Source organism: Thermobia domestica, chromosome 11 (genome assembly GCF_964235325.1).
Source record: "Thermobia domestica chromosome 11, izTheDome1.hap1.1, whole genome shotgun sequence".
Classification (NCBI taxonomy): Eukaryota; Metazoa; Arthropoda; class Insecta; order Zygentoma; family Lepismatidae; genus Thermobia; species Thermobia domestica.
The window spans coordinates 161,389,292-161,409,756 of record NC_137464.1 but is presented as its reverse complement, the minus strand read 5'-3'; the positions used below and the strand labels follow the sequence as shown (position 1 = coordinate 161,409,756).

The 20,465-nt window shown below is 37.4% G+C and overlaps 1 protein-coding gene across 2 annotated transcripts in view; it reads right to left on the bottom strand.

Annotated features, from left to right (window-relative positions):
• Positions 1 to 20,465, bottom strand: part of LOC145664533 (uncharacterized) — a 100,574-nt gene that overhangs the window by 32,019 nt on the left and 48,090 nt on the right. The window contains exon 3 of one of the 2 annotated variants that reach the window (XM_081731291.1): positions 2,902 to 12,032. The exons of the other annotated variant lie outside the window; for it this stretch is intronic. Within the exon in view, the coding sequence (XP_081587417.1) occupies positions 11,930 to 12,032 (103 nt within the window). The 3' untranslated portion in view covers positions 2,902 to 11,929. Of the gene's footprint in view, positions 1 to 2,901; positions 12,033 to 20,465 lie in introns of those variants that run through there. 2 annotated transcript variants of the gene reach the window in all.

The following is a 20,465-nucleotide window of genomic DNA, read 5'->3' as shown; positions in this document are numbered from 1 at the left end:
ACGTTGTAAATTTCCGTCCACCCTTACTACGTTTTCTTGGCAAGGGACTTCGTCCTATATTACTTGTTGTCAGCTCAGCCTGCCTCTCCGGAATTTAATGTGTCTAACTGTGGTCGCTGTTGTGAGGATGAACATTGCAGCAGCTTTGCAGTGATTGTTTGTCTACCTGGTGGAGATAGCAGTGGAACGTATGCTTTGCTGTTAACCAAGGAGGGGTCGTCGTGTGATCAATCCACGCCGAGGTTATGGCTGTACACATGGTGAGATGTTGGAGGAGTCGTCAGGACCAGTCGCCACCCTGGAGTGCTGTTTCACAGTGTTTCCTCAGTGTCCCTATTCGTAAAGTGAAGCCGCGGTCGGGTGAGCTTTGGTAGCTGTCTACTAGGTAAATATGTCTATTTCTTTTTTATTCCGTCTTGTGAAGAAACTGGTATCATCCGGGAAGTTGCGGAAGAAATTGTCCACCGTTTATAGTTGTCCAAATTGTCTTAAATATAACGTCTAACGTCATATTAATGTCTTCGTGTGTTCATTATCTTACTACAGATTACTTATGAACAAACAATAATATACGTTTAATAATTCTCAGTTTTCTTGGTGTATACATATATATATATTATCCGAGTCAGTTTATAATGTCCATAATATTGTCCGAAATGAGTTTTGTCCGGAATATGTCCGAGTAAACGAGAGTGAGTCTCTATCCAGTAAGTTGAATCATACGCCAGCGGGGTAGTCTGATATCAAAGCCGTTTTCTCTCTTGCTCTGAATAAAATCATCTCTTAGAGTTGTGTAGATGTATAATATATTACTCGCTGCCATCTAGCACATGTATGTTAGCAACAGGTATTCCGTATTGTTTATTCTCTCAGGTATTCTATTTGATAAATTAAGGATTGATTAGCGATGGCTAGTTTACGTCTGTCCAGCAGCGGGCATTCCGTATTGTTCATCAATAACTATATACATAAGTATATCTATATAATTTACAATCTAAGCATTAAGTCGCCGCACCCCAAGTTTGCATTCTCGAGTTGTCCTGTTACATTTGATTGTGATGTTGCTCACTAGATCAGTGAGGCACATTAAGACGGTGGGTGTACGATACCACTCGTACTTCGATGCGGGAGTGTCAGAAGTCGAGTCTAATTTCATTGGCTGGTTTTGTGTTCCCCATAATGTATTACAGAGTTTAATGTTATTACCGCCGCTGCTAATAGTAAATGTCGAGGGAAATGCCCTCTTAGCAGTTGGATGCGGGTGAAGTGGAGAAGTTATGTACTAAAAGGGGGAAGGTTAATCGACGCAGCCGTAGGTCTCTCTCTCTCTGCAAGGAGATGGTTACGAGTGGTAATGTAATTGGTAAATTTCCTTTGGTGAAGTAGCCTACCAAGGACTTTGTGCTATTGTCTAGAAATGTAAACAACTCTCTTACTGTTAGTACAGTGTGGCTTAATTTATATTGTTATTTACCTTTGAGTTGTGTTGGCGTTAAAAGGTTTGAGAAACTTAAACGGAATACAAAGATTTTTTTTCCTGAATCTAGCTATCCACGATCATAAATGTCAATGAGAGTCTTTTGTTATACGTTTATTACAAGGAAAGTGAAATAAACAGAGATGCAAGATATATGGTGTTATCTTAAATGATTTTTTTTTCTTTTCCTCGTCTTTTCCTTAGCATCGACAACGCAAGTAGTGTACAAGAATCTGGAGTAAGTAGCGTTGTGTTTACTGGTCTATAAATTATAGTGTAAGAAGGAATAACGGCGACCCAATGTTTTTTTTTCTTTTCTTTTCCTTCGTTTCCTTAATGTCAGCTACGGATACAAAATTCAAGGTAATATAAGACGCAAGGTAGCGCTTTTCAGGTTCGGTTCCCATAGCCAGGATTTTAAGGGAAATCTTGTCACGCCTCAAGTTTGGCTACCCAGCCATGGAATCGAACTAGCGTAACCAGCGCTTTTCAACCTAATCAAATTATGTTAGGTTGGGTTATGTAAGGTTAGGGTAGATTAGAATTCTAACGTATCCTAACCTAATTGCACACCCGGAATCTCTGGATATTTTGAATTATGTTGGTTTATGTATTTTACTACTTGAAATGCTCTCATGGAGAGGATTGCCTTGTGGAAAGTGTTTGAATTCCTCTCCGCCCTTAGAATTCACGTTTCAATACAAGTGTAATGACAAAAATCCATAATTCTACAGCTTCCCCGCGCTCAAAGAGGATGAATTTGGATTTAAACGGTATCGGTAGGGCCATTATTCATTTCAGTGACCCCGAAAATTATGGACCGGACACCAATTTCGGCTGTTTTCGATTATTTATCGTCTCCTTCCTAGCTCCTCTCACATCGGAATAGAAAAATGATACGATCTTGAGTTAGGCCTGGGTGCATTAAAGTACCAAAAATACTTGGTACTTTCAGTTGGTCAAGGAGTTAGCAGTCAAACATTGTTACAAAGATTTTTATTTATATGAATAGAAAATTAGTTTTTCCCTTAAAACGGAAATTTTGAAAAATTAATGGACATGATTTCCCTTAAGTTTAATGAGGAGCTTATATACCGACTTTTGATCCCTACTCGCTCCGTGTGGACTTTGTGGTGGACAAATACCGTGCTCGTGGGTTTTCTCGGGGTTCTCCCGTTTCCCCCACTTTCATCATTCCACCATTTCATTCATTCCTCATAATCACCGTTTCCTTTAGCCTAACCGGCATAATCGTGGGACGTAAAACTCAAAGATTTCATTTTTTTATTTTTCTAACTTGATAGGTTCGTGAGATAATGTATTTTAGGCACAAATGTTGAGAATTTTCTACCTCCTTAGGATCCGCCCTTTAATCAAAGTAGTTATAAAAGCTTTAAACAGGACATTTTAAATCATGTACTAAAAATTATAAAAATCGGTCCAAAGGTCTAGGATAAGTTAGAGAGGGAACATTATATGCATTTTTATTTGTATAGATAATTAATCATTATTGGTGGTATTTATTTATTTATTAAATTATATTCTCTCTTCTGTGAGTAGAAACAACTTATTATTTTATAGTTGGAAAGACAAGGAAGTTCATAATTATTTTTTGAATCCAGTTTTACGAGTAAACCGCGAAGTGTAACAAGCAGGGAAGCGAAAAAAAAATCTTCACCGATACCTCCACCACAAGACGTCACGGACAGGGAGCCAATCAGAACTCTAATCGCGAAATGAGCCTACCTGTTATTTTATATACTTTGCGTTAACCTCGCCTCGAAACCACCAACGGTAAAGAAATTGTCTCCAATATAAATCGCGTATGCTACAAGTACATTATTACCTTATTTACATCTCACAAACAGGAAATATGCAATGAAAACTAAATTGTTTAAAAGTAAGGAAAACAATCAACAAAATAAAATATGAAAAATTCGGAAAAGGTTAAAATCAGGAGAGAAGTTCAGACAGTAAAAGAGTGTTAAGTACCACAAAGACAGGGCTAAAAATACGTGGACAAAAGTAAGAAATGTATAATGAAAAAGTTAAAGTGTAAAGAAAGAAGTGGATATATTAATTACTAAATGGGCGCAGTTTTACTATAAGGACCCACATAATCTAAAATGTAGAGAAAATTTGGGGAAGTCTTTAATTTGCCCATTTTATTGTCGAGAGCAGAACCCAGCGAACCCTTGCAGGGCTTCTAACCCGTTCCTAATTCTAGTGTTACTCCTACTCCTTCTACTACTTATACCATGGATGCATATAGTAAAACTGCACGACTAAATGTACAAAGAAAAGATTTGCAAGTGTACTGAGTATGTGAAGAAAGTAACATTTGACCACCTTTCTTTACACAGCACTACAGGAATATGATGTGTACTCGAAGTCACGCAAAGCAAACTAAGTCACATTAGTTTTCCATTGTGCTAGCATAGTTTTTATTTGCTATCCTTAATCTTCTTCTTGTATTCATTCGCTAGTTATACAGCACTTATCTTCTTCATTATATTCTTAGGGGACGAAATCATTGGAAAGTAATATGCATATAATGAAATAATATAAAAATATCAAAAGTAGTGAGTAAGATTATAGAAATTTGCTGAACGGTTCATCACAATCTCACTAGAAATTTACAAGGGTTAAGCACAGTTGCCAGCGGGAAAATTCCGTAACGGAGTAATTTGAAAAAGTAACGTAAGGCAAAGCATGAAAAATTAATTATTACTACTACGCATTGACGTAGTTACGATTTTCTTTCGCGGGGCTTTGCTAACTTTATTCCTGAGAATATGAAAATTCTGCAAGTTCGTCGCAAAGGAAAGCACATATTTTGTGTTGCGTTGATGCAAATCTTTAGGGAATAGAAATTCAGGGCTGTGTTTTTATTGTTCAATAGAGTCAGTTAAACATGGCAATAAACCTCTAAAACTATAATTTAGATATAAGGTATAATTTGTATCAATTCTGTGTTCATCTTTTCCAGTTTATTCTTCGATAATAGAACTTATCGGGAGATATATATTTACACTTCCATTTCTAACAACACAACCTACAATTCTAATTAATAAATTAAAGTATAAATTGTTATTTGCCTAGTCCTCCTGCTTGTAGCAACAAATACATTGCCACACCAGCATGGAATTTTTAAGAGGAGAACAGTGTTTCAGTAACAGATGGCTCATTGTGGAGAAAGATCTCTCCACAGAAGCTGTTCCGATGGGCATAAAACGTATTTTCCTCGCCACAGTTGAGTCATTATAGCTTAAACCAGACAAAAATCACCTCTAGAAATCTCCTCTGGCAATCTCTTTTCCATTCTACCTAGGTATAACGTACTCAAAAGGAAGTTCTGTCGATACTTTCAGTAGAGAAGAGTTTCTTGAAGTCTGGCTTTTCTTCTCTTTCAAACTTTTCTGAAACGTGCCCAAAACCTGAGAATCGTCGTTAAAACTCAGTCTAACATTTTCCACAAAGGTCTTTCTGTATTTCTCAGAAACACGCAACATTTCAGCTTTCTCAAGATCACTGACGGAAACACCAGCTTCTTGTGCAGAATCGATCATTTTTCCTGGTAGATCGAAAATATCTACTTTCAGCCAAAGTGGAAATTCGAAATGTTCTAATGCAGTGATGGATAAACTAGGCTTCCGGGCGAGATGAGGCCTCATGAAACGTTCTCTTCGTTCCACAACACGGTGTTTAATCTTACGAATGAAAAGATGAATAGGGTTCTTTGGATAAAATTGCATTAGAACAGACCGATACATGAATATTTAACTTCACTTCAGAGAATCACTGCTTCCCAGTACGAAACGGATTACAAAAACTTCATTTCGTAATGGAGCTTAGTATTACAAGAATTCTTATTTTAGAAAATTGTATATTGGGTCGATTAAGATTCTTGTCCCTTTTTCTTTGGTCCTCTTCTAAAAGAAAGTTCACAGTTCGTTCTTCTATTTGAGAAACGAACGTGTGATAATCACTTGCACCACAAGGGAAGCCCTAGTTTGCCTCACACGGTACGTTCAAGTGATGACGTCGTGACCAATACAGATTATACCCGAATTATGAAAAATGACATTCACATAATGATTCGCGTTCGTTTCATTTATTGATCTTTTTGACAATCGCTCCGTAGTATCGGCACTTTTAAAAAGCAAAGCAATGGAAGAATTCGCCAGTTTTGTCGCCAAGTCATTTTAAAAGTTGTTAGTCGCTTTTCTAAATATTTTGTCGCTATCTGTCTCTCGTAAACCACCAGACTTAGCAACTTGTTGCTAAGATCGACATCAGCACCGAACTACGATATATAGTGTTGCCAGTCAAAATACGCAAAAATAAATAAGTTTTAATAATGTTCCTTTCTAAATAATATTTTAGACAAAAGAATACTGTCCATTATCTGCACTAAATCAGAATATATCTATAGAATAGAAACAGAAATAAGGACAGTAATAGAACTATCTTCACAGTGTCGCTAATTCTGTAACGATAAAGCTGTGCATCGGCAGAAGAAAGTAGATTGCTTGGGGGTCCTTCTTGGAGCGTAGAAGCGGCTAAGGAAGGCAACCTGAGGCAATGTGAGTTAGGAGGAAGCAGATATTTCCTTAGGTTGCCCCGCAAGCCTTGCCTCTCTTACTCAACGGCGCACCTAGAAGGAGCCACGCGCTGTGTTCATATGTACCTTACGCTTTTCCTTAGTAATACAAATTTTGTACAGTACATCTGACTAGAACACTGAATTATCTTTGACAGTATTGTCGTGATAGTTTTGAGAGTATTAAGTTAGGAGGGTTCCTAGCCCGGTTTTCTTTCAATATAAAGATTTTTTTTTAGAAAATAACGTTATATTTTGTACATTTGAACTGGTTATAAAAAAATCAGATAAACTGTCAGTTTTCAAACCTCTGTCACTTTTATTCACCATCTGTTTTTATTTGTAGATGACGTTATAGAAAATGCTAGCACTACCAAAGTTCAAATAGATTTCTAAGGTAATATCAAATTGAAACCACGCGCCCAAAATGAGAATACATGTTTCTGCTTTATATGTATAGTTCAATGATACCAAACACAACCCCACATCCCCACCCCTTCGGCGGTAGTGGGTAACTTTAAAATTTTAAAGTGGGACCCTCATTTCTTATTGCACATTTGGATTCTCCAGAAAAAGTGACTGATTTCATCCAGAATTGAAAACAATTCCTTCACGGATGGCACTTTAATCGATACGGGAAATGAAGGGGTACCAAATCATTATGAAAATGTGGTTTGCCAGACCCGTGCTCTGTGGTCATACGGTTAGCATACTGGACTGCGGAGTCAGAGATCCTGATTTCAATTCCTAGTAGCCCTAGAGGAGCGCCAAATGAGTACATAACAAGTAGTGACTATTTTCATGAATATTTGCATCATATAATGATCCCTTAAGTCTGATACTAAGATATTATTATTATTATTATTAAAATTATTATTATTTTGAATGCCAATGAAAATGTATCTACGTCACTTTCATCGTTAAAAAATGACAGTGGAAAAACATAATAGCAGTGGACAAGAATCGATCGCGCGCACTTCTGTATTGTAAGCTCTCACTTATCCCCTGAGCCACGGAGTAACACGTGCAAATCTTTCTTGCGAAAGATAGTAGTTCATAACACACTCGCTTTTATATAATTCCTATGTTCTTGCTGTTATCGATGACATGAAAACAAAATGCTACACATTGCTCCATATCGTTTCAAAAGTGGATTGCTGTTTTTTGATCAGTTAAAACAGTATTCCTAAGCGAAAAACGTACTTCCTTTTCATGTATTCTACGAAAAACCTAAAGAGTAAACAAAAACGAAAAAAGCAAAAGGATTCAATGTAAAGAGCTTTGCCTTTCTCGAACAAATCACTCAATGTATCAGTGTCATTGCAAACAAAGTCCTCTGATGTAATGAATAACATGTAGTAAAGATCATGGGGTCTTCAGATCGAATCCAGCTTGTCATATGGTTTTGTTTTCTTCACCACAATAGAAGTTTTTTTAATTATCCAGTCATGTGAGAAAAGCAAATTTTGCAGAAATATAACATTCGTTTTGACAGGCATATTAGCATGAAGAAATAGTTTTATTTCTTGCAACCCAAACCTGAAGAATGATCTAATGAATAGCGTTTATGGGTCTTTCGATAAGTACCATCCAGTGTTGTCTGCAACGTTACGTTTTTTCTGTGTCTCTTGTTTGCGCGCATCACATTGTTTTTCAATGACTTTAATGCTAAATTTTAATCCGCTATTACTTCTTTTGTCGTGTTGACTTCCACCTACAATGTTAGATTTAGGCATAGTTGACTATCCTCTAAATTGTATCGAAGTTTTGTCGTTTCCAGTGGACGTCAGATAACCATTTTCTTCCAAGTATTAAATGTATTCAAATATTTATTTCAAAGAGTTGATTTGATTTCCCGTGACAATCGGACAGACAATCACGACGTCACTTTTACATATTGACCGCCTTATTTGGAACTTGCAACATTTTCCCCTCAAAAGTGGATTTTTAAGGACAGTGGAAGATGGGCTCACATAATTTAAAATAAGGAGTCTATGTTCATCTGTTCCTTTCACGATATATGTGTTAATGAATGATAAAGATCCGACTGAACCAAATGCTAAATACCGTATATTTAAAAGATAATTTCAAGTGCTTCATCCGCTTTGCTGTGAAGACAAGACACAAGCTCGGTGTCGTCATTCTTAAATATTGAGCAAAAATGATACAAATTGCCCCTCTTCTCCACTTAGTACCGAAATTACTAAACACGGTCGGACACAAGCACACTCATTTAAAATATGTATCAAATCTCATCTCACAAACGTGAGAGATTCTATTTTTGGCATACATTTTAACCCCCTCTCCTCTGTTAGGATACGCATTTCAATAAAAATGGCGTGACAGCAGCCCAGTCCGAGGTAGGTGTTAACTATGTTAATAAAATTCATTTCAAACGGTTCCGCTATCTTTCGTTATGATAAGCAACGTGTTTTTCATTTATATACTACGTAGATATACACCCTGTTTCAAAAAGAATAAACGTATTTACGAAGAATTGTTTTCCAAACTATCGATCGCTGCGCCTCGGCTCGGCTATTGGAGAAACAAATACAGAGTCTAGTTTATATTAATAGACGCTAGATGTCAGTTGTCTTCTGTATTGCTTGGTAACTGTCATATGTTTAAAATGGCTACTCCGCAGCAGAAATCATTTTGTGTTCTCGAGATTGCGAGGTGCAAATCCGTGATTACAGTGCAAAGACGTTTCAGGTTGAGGTACCAAGTTGATCCTCCGAATGGGTGGAACATTCGCAGATGATATCGACAGTTTGTAGATACAGGATGTGTATGTGAAGGAAAGAGTCCTGGCCGCCCTCGTGTTCCTGAAGAAAATGTTGCACGAATTCAAACTGCTTTCCAACGTAGTTCTTCAAAATCAACTCGTCGTGCCAGTCGGGAATTACAAGTGCCGACAACAACAATTTGACATGTTTTGAGACGTCGGTTGGTTATGAAACCGTACAAGTTACAGCTGTTACAAGCTCTGCGTCCTGATGACAAACGCAAACGTGTGGCATTTTGTAACTAGATTATGGATGCTATTGACAATAACACTTTTGCACAACGCATCATGTTCAGTTATGAATCGACTTTCCGCGTTAGTGGTCACGTAAACAGTGTTCGAATTTGGGGCCTACAGAACCCACATGCAGTCATTGAACATGTACGAGATTCGCCCAGTCAATGTGTTTTGTGCGATATCCCGATCATCTTTTTACGGCCCATTCTTCTTTAATGGAAACACGGTTAATAGTCAGCAATACCTTGCTATGTTACAAAACTGGTTGTTTCCGAAGCTGCACGAAGACAACTTCATTTTTCAACAAGACTGGGCATCTCCTCACTGGAGTCGCCAAGTGCATTAATATCTGAATGAAAATGTACCGAACCGTTGGATTGGTCGTCAAGGAGCTGGCGACTTAGCATGTCTCAGCTGAACTCCACGGTCACCGGATTTCCCATCCTGTGACTTCTTCCTGTGGGGTTTCGTTAAAGACGACGTTTATGTACCACCACTCCAACAGAACCTGGAACAGTTCAAGAACCGGATCCGTACTGCCATAACATCAGTAACACAGGACATGCTTGCCCGAGTATGGGAGGAATTTGAGTATCGATGTGATATTGTTCGTGTCACTGATGGAGGACATATTGAACATCTGTAATTTGAACTTTGAACTGTAATTTAAACTTGAGAGGTTCGTAAATATGTGTGTAAAATTTCATATTGGTATGTCTTAAAATTTAATAAATATATGCATTCAAAATACGTATATTTTTTGAAACAGGGTGTAGATTAATAGTATTGTTACTGTCTTGTTATTTATCTATTTAAGTAATTTACTGATATAAAAATCAGGTGTTACGTTTAATGTTTAGCAATACCTAGCATTTTCCATGTTATCAACAGTGAAGTAGCGAAATTTTTGTCTAATATTTATATTATATTCAATTTAATGTGTCACGCTAGTAGCAAATTAAGCATGAATGCGAAAACATTGTTCAGTTTCAGTTCTCAAGAGATTTTCTTTTCTTTCTATTATTTTGTCAATAGCTTACAAAACACTGGCATCAGACTTTTGAATGTATATTCTTTAACATTTTTCTCATATACTTTCCTCAAAATTTAACCTTAATCGACCCTTAACGCGAATCGAACCCTAGACTACAAAAACCAAAAACTCGCGCTAGCCACTACAGCAGCAGAAAGCACATAAGCTCTACTAACAGTATCATACTAATTTTCCGTGTGTATGACGACGTTTCGCCGCCTCCAGGTCTGTTCCGGCCATATCGGGATACGAATGTGACTGCTTCCAGATCACAAAATTCTTAACAAGTTTCATCACTGCTTCCCAATACCAGCATAATAATAGGGTATTTTCCAACCCGAAAGGATAAGAACTGACTGTGTGGTCAGATACTTTTTCTAAAAACCGAGTTCGATTCTCGGCGGGAGCTAATGCATTTCGGATCCCACGTTCAGCTGTAAGTCTGTCTCATATAGCCTCGTTCCTGAATAAGACGCTAAAATCAAGTCAGCTCCTACAACCAATAACAGGCATTCTAGAAAGACCTCTGCAGACCATTTACTTCATAATAAACTTTTTTCCGATTTCCAAACAGGACAAATATACAGGGGTAGACAAAAAATCCAAAAACACTCCATACAGGACACGTAAGTTTGGCCCTCCACTGTACAACACGTGTTGCAGTTGCGATCGTTTTTTGTTTCTAGTGTGTAATGTAGACCTTCCTCTTTCGTCAGCAGTAACCAATTCACCTGTCAGTGTCGTGTTGTGAAAGTGGTGCGGTAAAATGGGCAATCCGACAGAATTCCAAAGAGGTACGATCGTTGGTGCCCGTTTGGTTGGAGCTTCAGTGGCAACAGTGGCGAACATTGTGAGGTATCGAAAGGCACTGTGTCCAATGTCACAAGGGCATACACAATTCATGGGCAAACGACGTCAGCAAAGCACAACAGTGGTCGAAAGACAATCCTGTCAGATAGGGCCCAGACGCCTCTAAACGGATTTTAGGAGCTAAAAAGAAGACCACTGCAATGACAATTACGTCTGATTTCATTTCCGGCCTACAAAACCAGGTTTCATCGAAAACAGTGCCACGGGAACTTCATAAAATTAAAATTCATGGCAGGGCCGCTATCACCAAACCCCTGGTCACAGCAGTAAATGCGAAGAGGCGTATCCAGTGATGCAAGGGCCACAAGGCGTGGACTCATGAGCAGCGGAAACACGTAATGTAGTCCGATGAATCGACCTTCACCTTGTTTACAACAACCGGTCGTGTTTACGTATGGAGAACACCATCGCAAGCCTATGATACATACTGTCTGCTCGAGACAGTGAAGAATAAGGAAGATTTTGTTATAGAATGGGCAGTGATATCGTGGTTTTCTGCAGGCCCCATCATACCATTGCATGGAATGATGAATGCTAAGGCGTATGACATCATTTTCGGGGACCAGGTTCTACCCATGGCCCAAATATTTTTCCCTGATGTTGATGGCATCTACCAAAATAATTTAGCACGTGTCACACTGCAAAAACGATGAAATCATGGTTTGAGGAGCATGACATGGAGCTATCACACCTCCCCTGAGTCCCACATTCACCAGATCTGAATATCATTGAGCCATTGTGGTCTGAGTTAGAAAGGCGTTTTCGGTCTCAATACGCTCCATCAGTATCCCTTACGGAACTGGAGCATGTTTTGGAGGAACATTGGTACAAAACCTTGGTACACATCACGATTCAGGAGCTGTATACGTCCATTCCACGTCGGATCCAAGCTGTTTTGAACACAAAAGGAGGCCCCAGAACATATTAGGTATGATCTTTACACTTTTGCAAACGTTCTAGAATTTTTGTCCAACCCTTGTATATGTATAATAAGCATTCTGTAAAACCTTCCGAAGTATTCAAACACCTGAAAAAGGAAAAGAAAAAATGATATAGAACTTCCACTAAAAATAGGTTCTAGCAGGCAAAATAGGCCATTTTTGGCATTCAATATTATCAGTTGTTACATTTGCTAATGAAATGTTGACGTTACATGTTCTCCCTGAAATATATGCAAAGGAAAACATCCCTTCACCAAAAGTCCATTGTTAGATGCGTTAATTTATATAAAAAATCGGAAAACAGGAGCTGATTGAGTGAGTTACTCCATGGATTTTTCGATAGTTTAGTCAGTTTGTAACGGTAATAATATAAACATGGGACTTCAAATTAGTGTTGCGTTCTTCAAGGTTTGAAGTTCTAAATACATTTCAGATTCTATCGAGAATCAAATTTAAAATGTATATTCAAGAAACTTGTATTTCAGCATACAACGGCAAATATTTTGCTAACTTGATATACCCTGCATTTCATTGGAGTTTGTTTTATTATTTAAAAAAACTGCTTAATTCTATTATAGAATTGTTCATAATATTTGCCATATTACCTTCGACATTTTCAAGTGTAAATGTATTATTTTTTTATTTCTTTATATAAGAAACATACTGATAGTGACACTTCGAACTATGATCTTTGTTTTGATACGAACTAAAGATGAGTATTTTATATGTAAACGAAAAAAATAGTTATATTCAATTCCAGAAATAAAGATGATGGAAACCATTGTGCTGACCATACACAAAACAACCCAAATCCATCTCCTTGATCATAGCTAATTATGGACAACAATTGAAGAGAATTCAATTTATTTTTGAGGTGTAAACTTATTCATAGTTTTCATTAAGAGTAAAATCTATAACAGTTTTACGCTTGTAAAATCTGCTTTTTCTTGTTCGCTACGCAATAAATATATAAATAATTACTTGCAAATATCGAACCACACCTTAATCTGTAACCGAACCGTACCTTAATCTGTAACTGTAACCGAGAGAGGGGTATGTTTCTTTTTACTGGAGGCCCAACTGGTCAGTGAAAAATGAAAAATAAGTAAGACTAAGATACGAACGCTAGTCTCCGGAATGGGAATTCTTCACGGATTCAATGAACTACGGAATAAGATATAGAAGTCATCTACTCTATAAATATATGGCAATAACCGTAAGATTCATGCTGTGAAAGGACGTTGTTTTTTCTTCTTTTTCTTTCTATTAAGTTTTGCGATATTTCTATAGTGTCTTGCGTGAACTGTAAAATGAGAGATCATGCATTTATCCATTTGGTTAGGGATTGAGCCTATAAAATCTTTACAGCCTTTAATTAAATCGCGAGGTGGTAGAAACGAACCTGTATCGATTTCATTCTCATATTAAGGGGAAAAAGAGACTAGGCCCATCCCGTGGAAAAACATACATTTTTTGTAACAGGCAATACGCGCCTTTGGCGTCGGAGACCCTGGAGTCATTCCTGACGTGAGCTCATGTGGTTCGGATTCCACGTTAGTTAGTAGGCCTAAGTCTCATATAGCTTCGCTGTTGAAAGTGTTACGTGAATATAGACTAGACCAAAATTAATTATTAGTGTCTATTTCAGGTTCACTCAGTAGTATGTTTTTAAGTGGAGGAGTGTTACATGAAAAGACTAGACCAAAATTTTTCACTGTCTTCTTAAACAATTTATTTTTAAAAAGTCTTCAAAGTGTTCTTCACGGATACAACAAGAATACAGATCACTTTTAGAAACAAACATTTGAAGTAAAAGGAAAAACAAATTATTAGTGTAACAACAATGTATAGCCTACCTTTGTCAAAATATTTGTGATTTGGTCTAATCTATAATGACATAACACTCCTCCACTAAAAAGATACTACTCAGTGATCCTGAAATGGACCCCAATAAAAAATTGTGGTCTAGTCTATATTCTCATAACAAAAGGAACAATAAACTCAAAATCAACTCAACACTACTTTTATACCACCAATAGCAGCAAGGGACACACGATACTATCCCGAAAAACACGCATTCATTTCTTTGACACACATCGCAAATCATCGGATTTGCAACATTAATTACAAAAGCTTGAAAAGAAAGAATCTTTATGGACAATAAGTTACTTACATACAATATTCAATTATACAGGGCCTACCACTTATCTTTCTTATTTAATTTATGGGGCGCGATGGTTTACTGGTATAGCGCTTACCTCTGGTGCGTGCGGTCTCTGGATTTATTCCGTCCAAACAAGCTTGAGGTGGACATCATGTCCGTGAGTTTTCTCAAAGCATTTACGTTTCTTCCCGCTTTCTCATTCCACCAATTCTTATATCTTTACTCTTACTCTAATCATCGTCTCCCTTAGCCTAAAGTGGAAGGGTTCTAGAACACTGGTCCGTATACCAATTGAGTCGTGATAAAAAAAAAACAATCAACTTTGTTACTAACCTGCCTTCACTCGCTATCGCTTGCTCCACATTACTATATAAACTGTGTATTGAAATTTGATAAAGAAAAGAAACAAACTGGTTGCTAACCCAAATTCATCTCTACGTGCGGACCAGCATAACCTTCCCGACTAAAGGGCGTAATAGTGGGAAGTCAAATATTTCATTTCATTTTCTTATTTAATTTAGTTCCACATAATATTTTATCTAATATAACAATAAAATATTATCAAGTGCTCGCAAAGCTGGGAGCGAGCTCGGAATCTACCGTAATGTGCGGTAATCTTATTAAATATGTTTTACTACTAGATGAGTTGTTGAATGTTTCATTATGCTATACTAAATTCCAGTAGCGTAGCGTGGTATTCCGAAATGGGGATGCCAAAGTTAGTCACTTGTCTGATGTAATACAATACAATGCAATGTATGTTGAATGTGTATTTTCCTTAACAAGTGAAAAGATTCACTAGGCAGCAAATGTTGTTTCGATGACTCATGTCTTAGAGCTTTCTTCATGAAATTACAAAAATCAGAAATACCGTTTGAACCCCACTCCGACTCCTTTGCCCCAAACATAATGCAGACGAAACATAACATTTTATTCCCTACAGAACATCCAGAAAGCCAAGAAAACCTATCATCATACCACGAAGACTGAAATATTTGCGACTGATTGCTAGTTGTCGTTTTTATGGAAAGCTTTGAGGTAGGTCGTATCCTTTTCAGAGAGCAGCGCTGCTCGTAAGTCAACCGAGATATGGTAGTTGTTAACAAAAAAATAAATTAAATTTGTGTCTGGTACTGTTATCGTAGTCATCATTTGCTAAAAGTTAGTAAGGTACTATACCTTGTAGCTGCCGAACACTTTCCACAGCTTTGTCTCTTAGTTATAAATGTAATTTTCTTCATACTACAGTAAAAAAAATAAAACAAATATTCATTTCAAATCACAACGCAAAAAAAAAAAAAATTATACCGCCAATTTTTCTTGACCACCAACGATCAATGTTGCTAATCAAAAGCATAAATCTAGTACAGAACGCAAGGGCATAGCCAGGGAGAGGTGAGCCAATAATTTATTACAAGAAAGGATTGTAAAGCCATGTTCATTAAACAACTTGCAGAAGATTTATATTTAGCACGACATAATTTGCAACCATCCCATACGATTACACAACACAAATAGAATAGGCTGAGTCTGCTCATTAGGGCCGACAACCAACCATTAAAGTTTAGGAGAGAGGCACAAATATGCTAGGGGGTCCAATCGTCACAATTCTGGATCTCTTTTATCAATAACTACTCTTAATAATTAGGAGGCCAAAACATTTAGGGGGCCAGGCTCCCCTAATTGCACGCCTGGTAGGGCATACAGAAACAAATGCGTAGATTACGTTAGACGCCAATAAGCATTATCTCAGCTGCTTTTCTGCCACTAGCATTGTGACGAGAAAAACCGGCTCCAATTTTGTATGAATATTGTTTTTAGTATAATTCCCTTTATTTCTCTCTCGGGGGCAGATTCTTTCTCCGCATACCATACTTCAATCTCTCTCTCTCTTTTTTTTTTAATGTCACCCCTAGAAATTTGTCATCTTGGGTCCGGACCTTAGGTGCCCGTTCGTGAAAATGGGCCTGAGTGTTTATATCATTTGAAGATACAAATAGAAAGCACTTAAAGCAACTCTGGGGGCCTATTTCTGTGTATCTACTTCATTGTCAGATATCCAGATACGGAAGAGCACAAGTAAACTTTGTGAAGGGCACAGAGGGTGGCCTACCGGATCGGTGACCGTGATTCTACAGAATGCATTATAGTTATGCTTGTGTATGTGAGTCCTCTCAAAGAATATCTGGCTACATTCTGGGACATGATATGTATTTATGATGTAGATTATTAATTTGCCTTTAATTACTATTACAATTACGATGCATTTAATTACGATTAAAGCATAACTATTTTTATACTATCACTTACATAAGCGACATGCTTCATAATGGCGTTGAACTAACTATTTATGTTTTGTTCTATTTCCTTGACAGCGCTCGTACGTTCTATACAAAAACCATAGCTTAGTTCAAAATATATAGAGTTGGCAGTACTTGAGCATACGCCAGCTTATATCTAAAGCAAATGTTGGGTTGCAAAGGGATGGCGGGGAGTAGTTGGGCATGCGCATTCGACAGAAAGCAAACGAAAACCCCGATGCTTGCAGTAGACCTGGATGCCCGCGGAACATAGCATACAACAAGAGGAAAGACAGAAAATGTGCATTTGAGTGATGCGCATGCGTAGGTTCCGCTTGCCAAAGTAAAGCGAGAGAGCGCATCCATAGGTTGCAGTGGAAATAATTGTGATAATTATAAGCAAACAATTTATAAATATAATGAAATACGTACTTTTTTCTTATTAACAGGGGATGCCGGGCATACAGGCGTTCCCTTACGCTACGCCGCTGCTAAATTCCATGAACATTGAAGCAAAATAAGTAAAATTGTAACGACCTGATTTTGTTACAGTTTGTTTTTGTTTATTTTTATTTGGTTTGATTATTTCCTGATCAGTCAAATGGTGTTATAATTTTCCAACGTTAAATAATTTTTGTAATATTTTTAGTGTGCTGTTATTTTCGGTATCTGCACCACATAATAAGAATTGGAATCTATAGACTATGAATTTAATGCCAATTTTGTTCTTTTTAACTATGATTTATACAATAAGTGTACTCAATTATCATGAAATTATAAGATTTTCTAAAATATTTTGTTTCGGTATAATTACCGTTGGCTATTTTGATTATTTAGTGCACATAACATTGGAAAGTAATTAATTCTACTGAGATCATTATTTGCTTAAAATATCTTGGAACTAAGTTTATTTCGTATCATTAGTTGACATATCTAGTGAAATTATCAGCTTCAGCTAAGTTCCTTGGACTCATTCTCTTTGATGAGCTAGAAACTGTATATTCCTTTAGCAAATCATGTTCAACTGACCGTTCGAATACTAGATTAAGTTATGGATATCCAAAATATTAAATTGTGTGCAAGAGTAAACGGGGTAATAGTATACATGAGAACCCCCTGTCTTCCGTGCGCGAGGATACTTCATATTATATATTGACAACCCAGCCACTCAGTGCCTAATTGGGGATGCAAAGTTGAGTGCAACTGGATGCCTTCCACTCACCATCTAGAATGAGTGGGATACACTTTGATATTCTTTTGCGAGAGGTTTCTCATTGGGGATAAATCAAATAAAGATACGTCCACTTCATTAATTTAATATCACTGTATTTCTTTGACTTATGAGTTTACTGTAAGATTGCAGAACGCTAGTAATGACGGATATTAAGCATCATTTGCCAGACGGGTATAGAAACGGTCAAGTATTGAGCCTTTGAGCCCTGAGTCGGTGCAACACATACCTGGATAAACTGGTGTAATTCCCACGTTGCTCTGGCGTTGAACTCGGCTCCTTTATGCTGGATCTCCTCACTGTTGAAAGACGAGAACGAGCATTGAGGTATGGCTCCTCTCAATTGCTACTCTTGGCGTGATGTTCTACGTTGTTAGAATGATATGGTATTTTCTTCTCCTGTCATCTGGCTGACTCTCGACTAAAGCCTGGTTCTCCAAGAACTCGAACCAAAGACTGTTCACTAAGACTTGATCATAGACTAGATCAACTGCACCCTGAAGACTCCTCTATGGACTTCCAGGACTTGATCCAAAACCTCTCTCGTCCTCTGGTTTTGTTGAGCTTTGTCCAACCTCCGTCGTCTGCTTGCAGCACGTGCAACACCGTTTTCACATGGAGAGACAAATTCCTTCCATGTGTCAAGACTCAAAATTGCAATCCTCGACACGCTCTGATTTCCCAGATTCTAAGCAATTCTCCGCATATCCGTAATTTCGTGAAATTCGTGAAATCTTACAGATTCACTTTATACAATGTATAGAATCTGGCTAATGTGAGGATAGACACATTGTCAACATTTCCTTCCTACATTGCCAGACTCTCAACGAAGACATTCTTATTCACATTTATTTACAATAAACTGCTGACACAAACATTAACAACATTGTGCAGCTTGCATTATACTCTCATACACAACATTGAATTCCCGTAACCTTAATAAATGATTTTTATGACATAAACATTAAAATAAAATCAAAATATACAAATTAATTTACTCGAAAATCGAGTGCTGCTACATGGCCCCCCTTAAAAACTTGGTTGCCTCGCAATCCAAGATAGACCTCGTAAGAGGGCGATTTTCCATAAACACCCTGTACATCATATAAACTGAATCAATTTATAGTGGATTCAATTTATAACCTTAAATTCACACTATATCAATTAACATATTATAACTTAATACCTTAACCTAATTCGAGAAAATACGATCACAATACTTAAAATTACACTTCATCGTAGAGAGGGTGGGAAGGGTGGGTTTTCGTTACGTAATATAATATCATCTAAAATATGGGTGGGAAGAAAGGGCTTAATTCTACTTACTGAGATCTGATCCCAGCTCTACACCATGACAACCCAGCCACTCAGTGCCTAATTGGGGATGCAAAGTTGAGTGCAACTGGATGCCTTCCACTCACCATCTAGAATGAGTGGGATACACTTTGATATTCTTTTGCGAGAGGTTTCTCATTGGGGATAAATCAAATAAAGATACGTCCACTTCATTAATTTAATATCACTGTATTTCTTTGACTTATGAGTTTACTGTAAGATTGCAGAACGCTAGTAATGACGGATATTAAGAATCATTTGCCAGACGGGTATAGAAACGGTCAAGTATTGAGCCTTTGAGCCCTGAGTCGGTGCAACACATACCTGGATAAACTGGTGTAATTCCCACGTTGCTCTGGCGTTGAACTCGGCTCCTTTATGCTGAATCTCCTCACTGTTGAAAGACGAGAACGAGCATTGAGGTATGGCTCCTCTCAATTGCTACTCTTGGCGTGATGTTCTACGTTGTTAGAATGATATGGTATTTTCTTCTGTCATCTGGCTGACTCTCGACTAAAGCCTGGTTCTCCAAGAACTCGAACCAAAGACTGTTCACTAAGACTTGATCATAGACTAGATCAACTGCACCCTGAAGACTCCTCTATGGACTTCCAGGACTTGATCCAAAACCTCTCTCGTCCTCTGGTTTTGTTGAGCTTTGTCCAACCTCCGTCGTCTGCTTGCAGCACGTGCAACACCGTTTTCACATGGAGAGACAAATTCCTTCCATGTGTCAAGACTCAAAATTGCAATCCTCGACACGCTCTGATTTCCCGATTCTAAGCAATTCTCCGCATATCCGTAATTTTGTGAAATTCGTGAAATCTTACAGATTCACTTTATACAATGTATAGAATCTGGCTAATGTGAGGATAGACACATTGTCAACATTTCCTTCCTACATTGCCAGACTCTCAACGAAGACATTCTTATTCACATTTATTTACAATAAACTGCTGACACAAACATTAACAACATTGTGCAGCTTGCATTATACTCTCATACACAACATTGAATTCCCGTAACCTTAATAAATGATTTTTATGACATAAACATTAAAATAAAATCAAAATATACAAATTAATTTACTCGAAAATCGAGTGCTGCTACAATATTTATACGTTACCAAATTAAATCACCGCGTTGTCTTTATTATATGTGCTTAACATTCTATTTTTACTTTCTAGAATAAATTTTGTTGATTTCGATTCGAAAAATGTTAAATATTTTTAAATTTGTATCATGATGCAGACCAAAATCCTTGTTGCATATAATGTAATGCGCTATAGCATATAAAGTACAAGGGAAAATAGGTACGTTCTTTTTTATTTTCGTATCAGTGGATAAGTAAATGAAAGTGGGTTTGTTACCCCCTTTCTAAGTTCGTAGATACTCAATGAATAATCCCTAAAAGTATGAGCGTCCAGCTTCTTCTGGAACTCAGACGGTCTTACGTATACTATATCCGTAAACGGGAATGTTTATATAA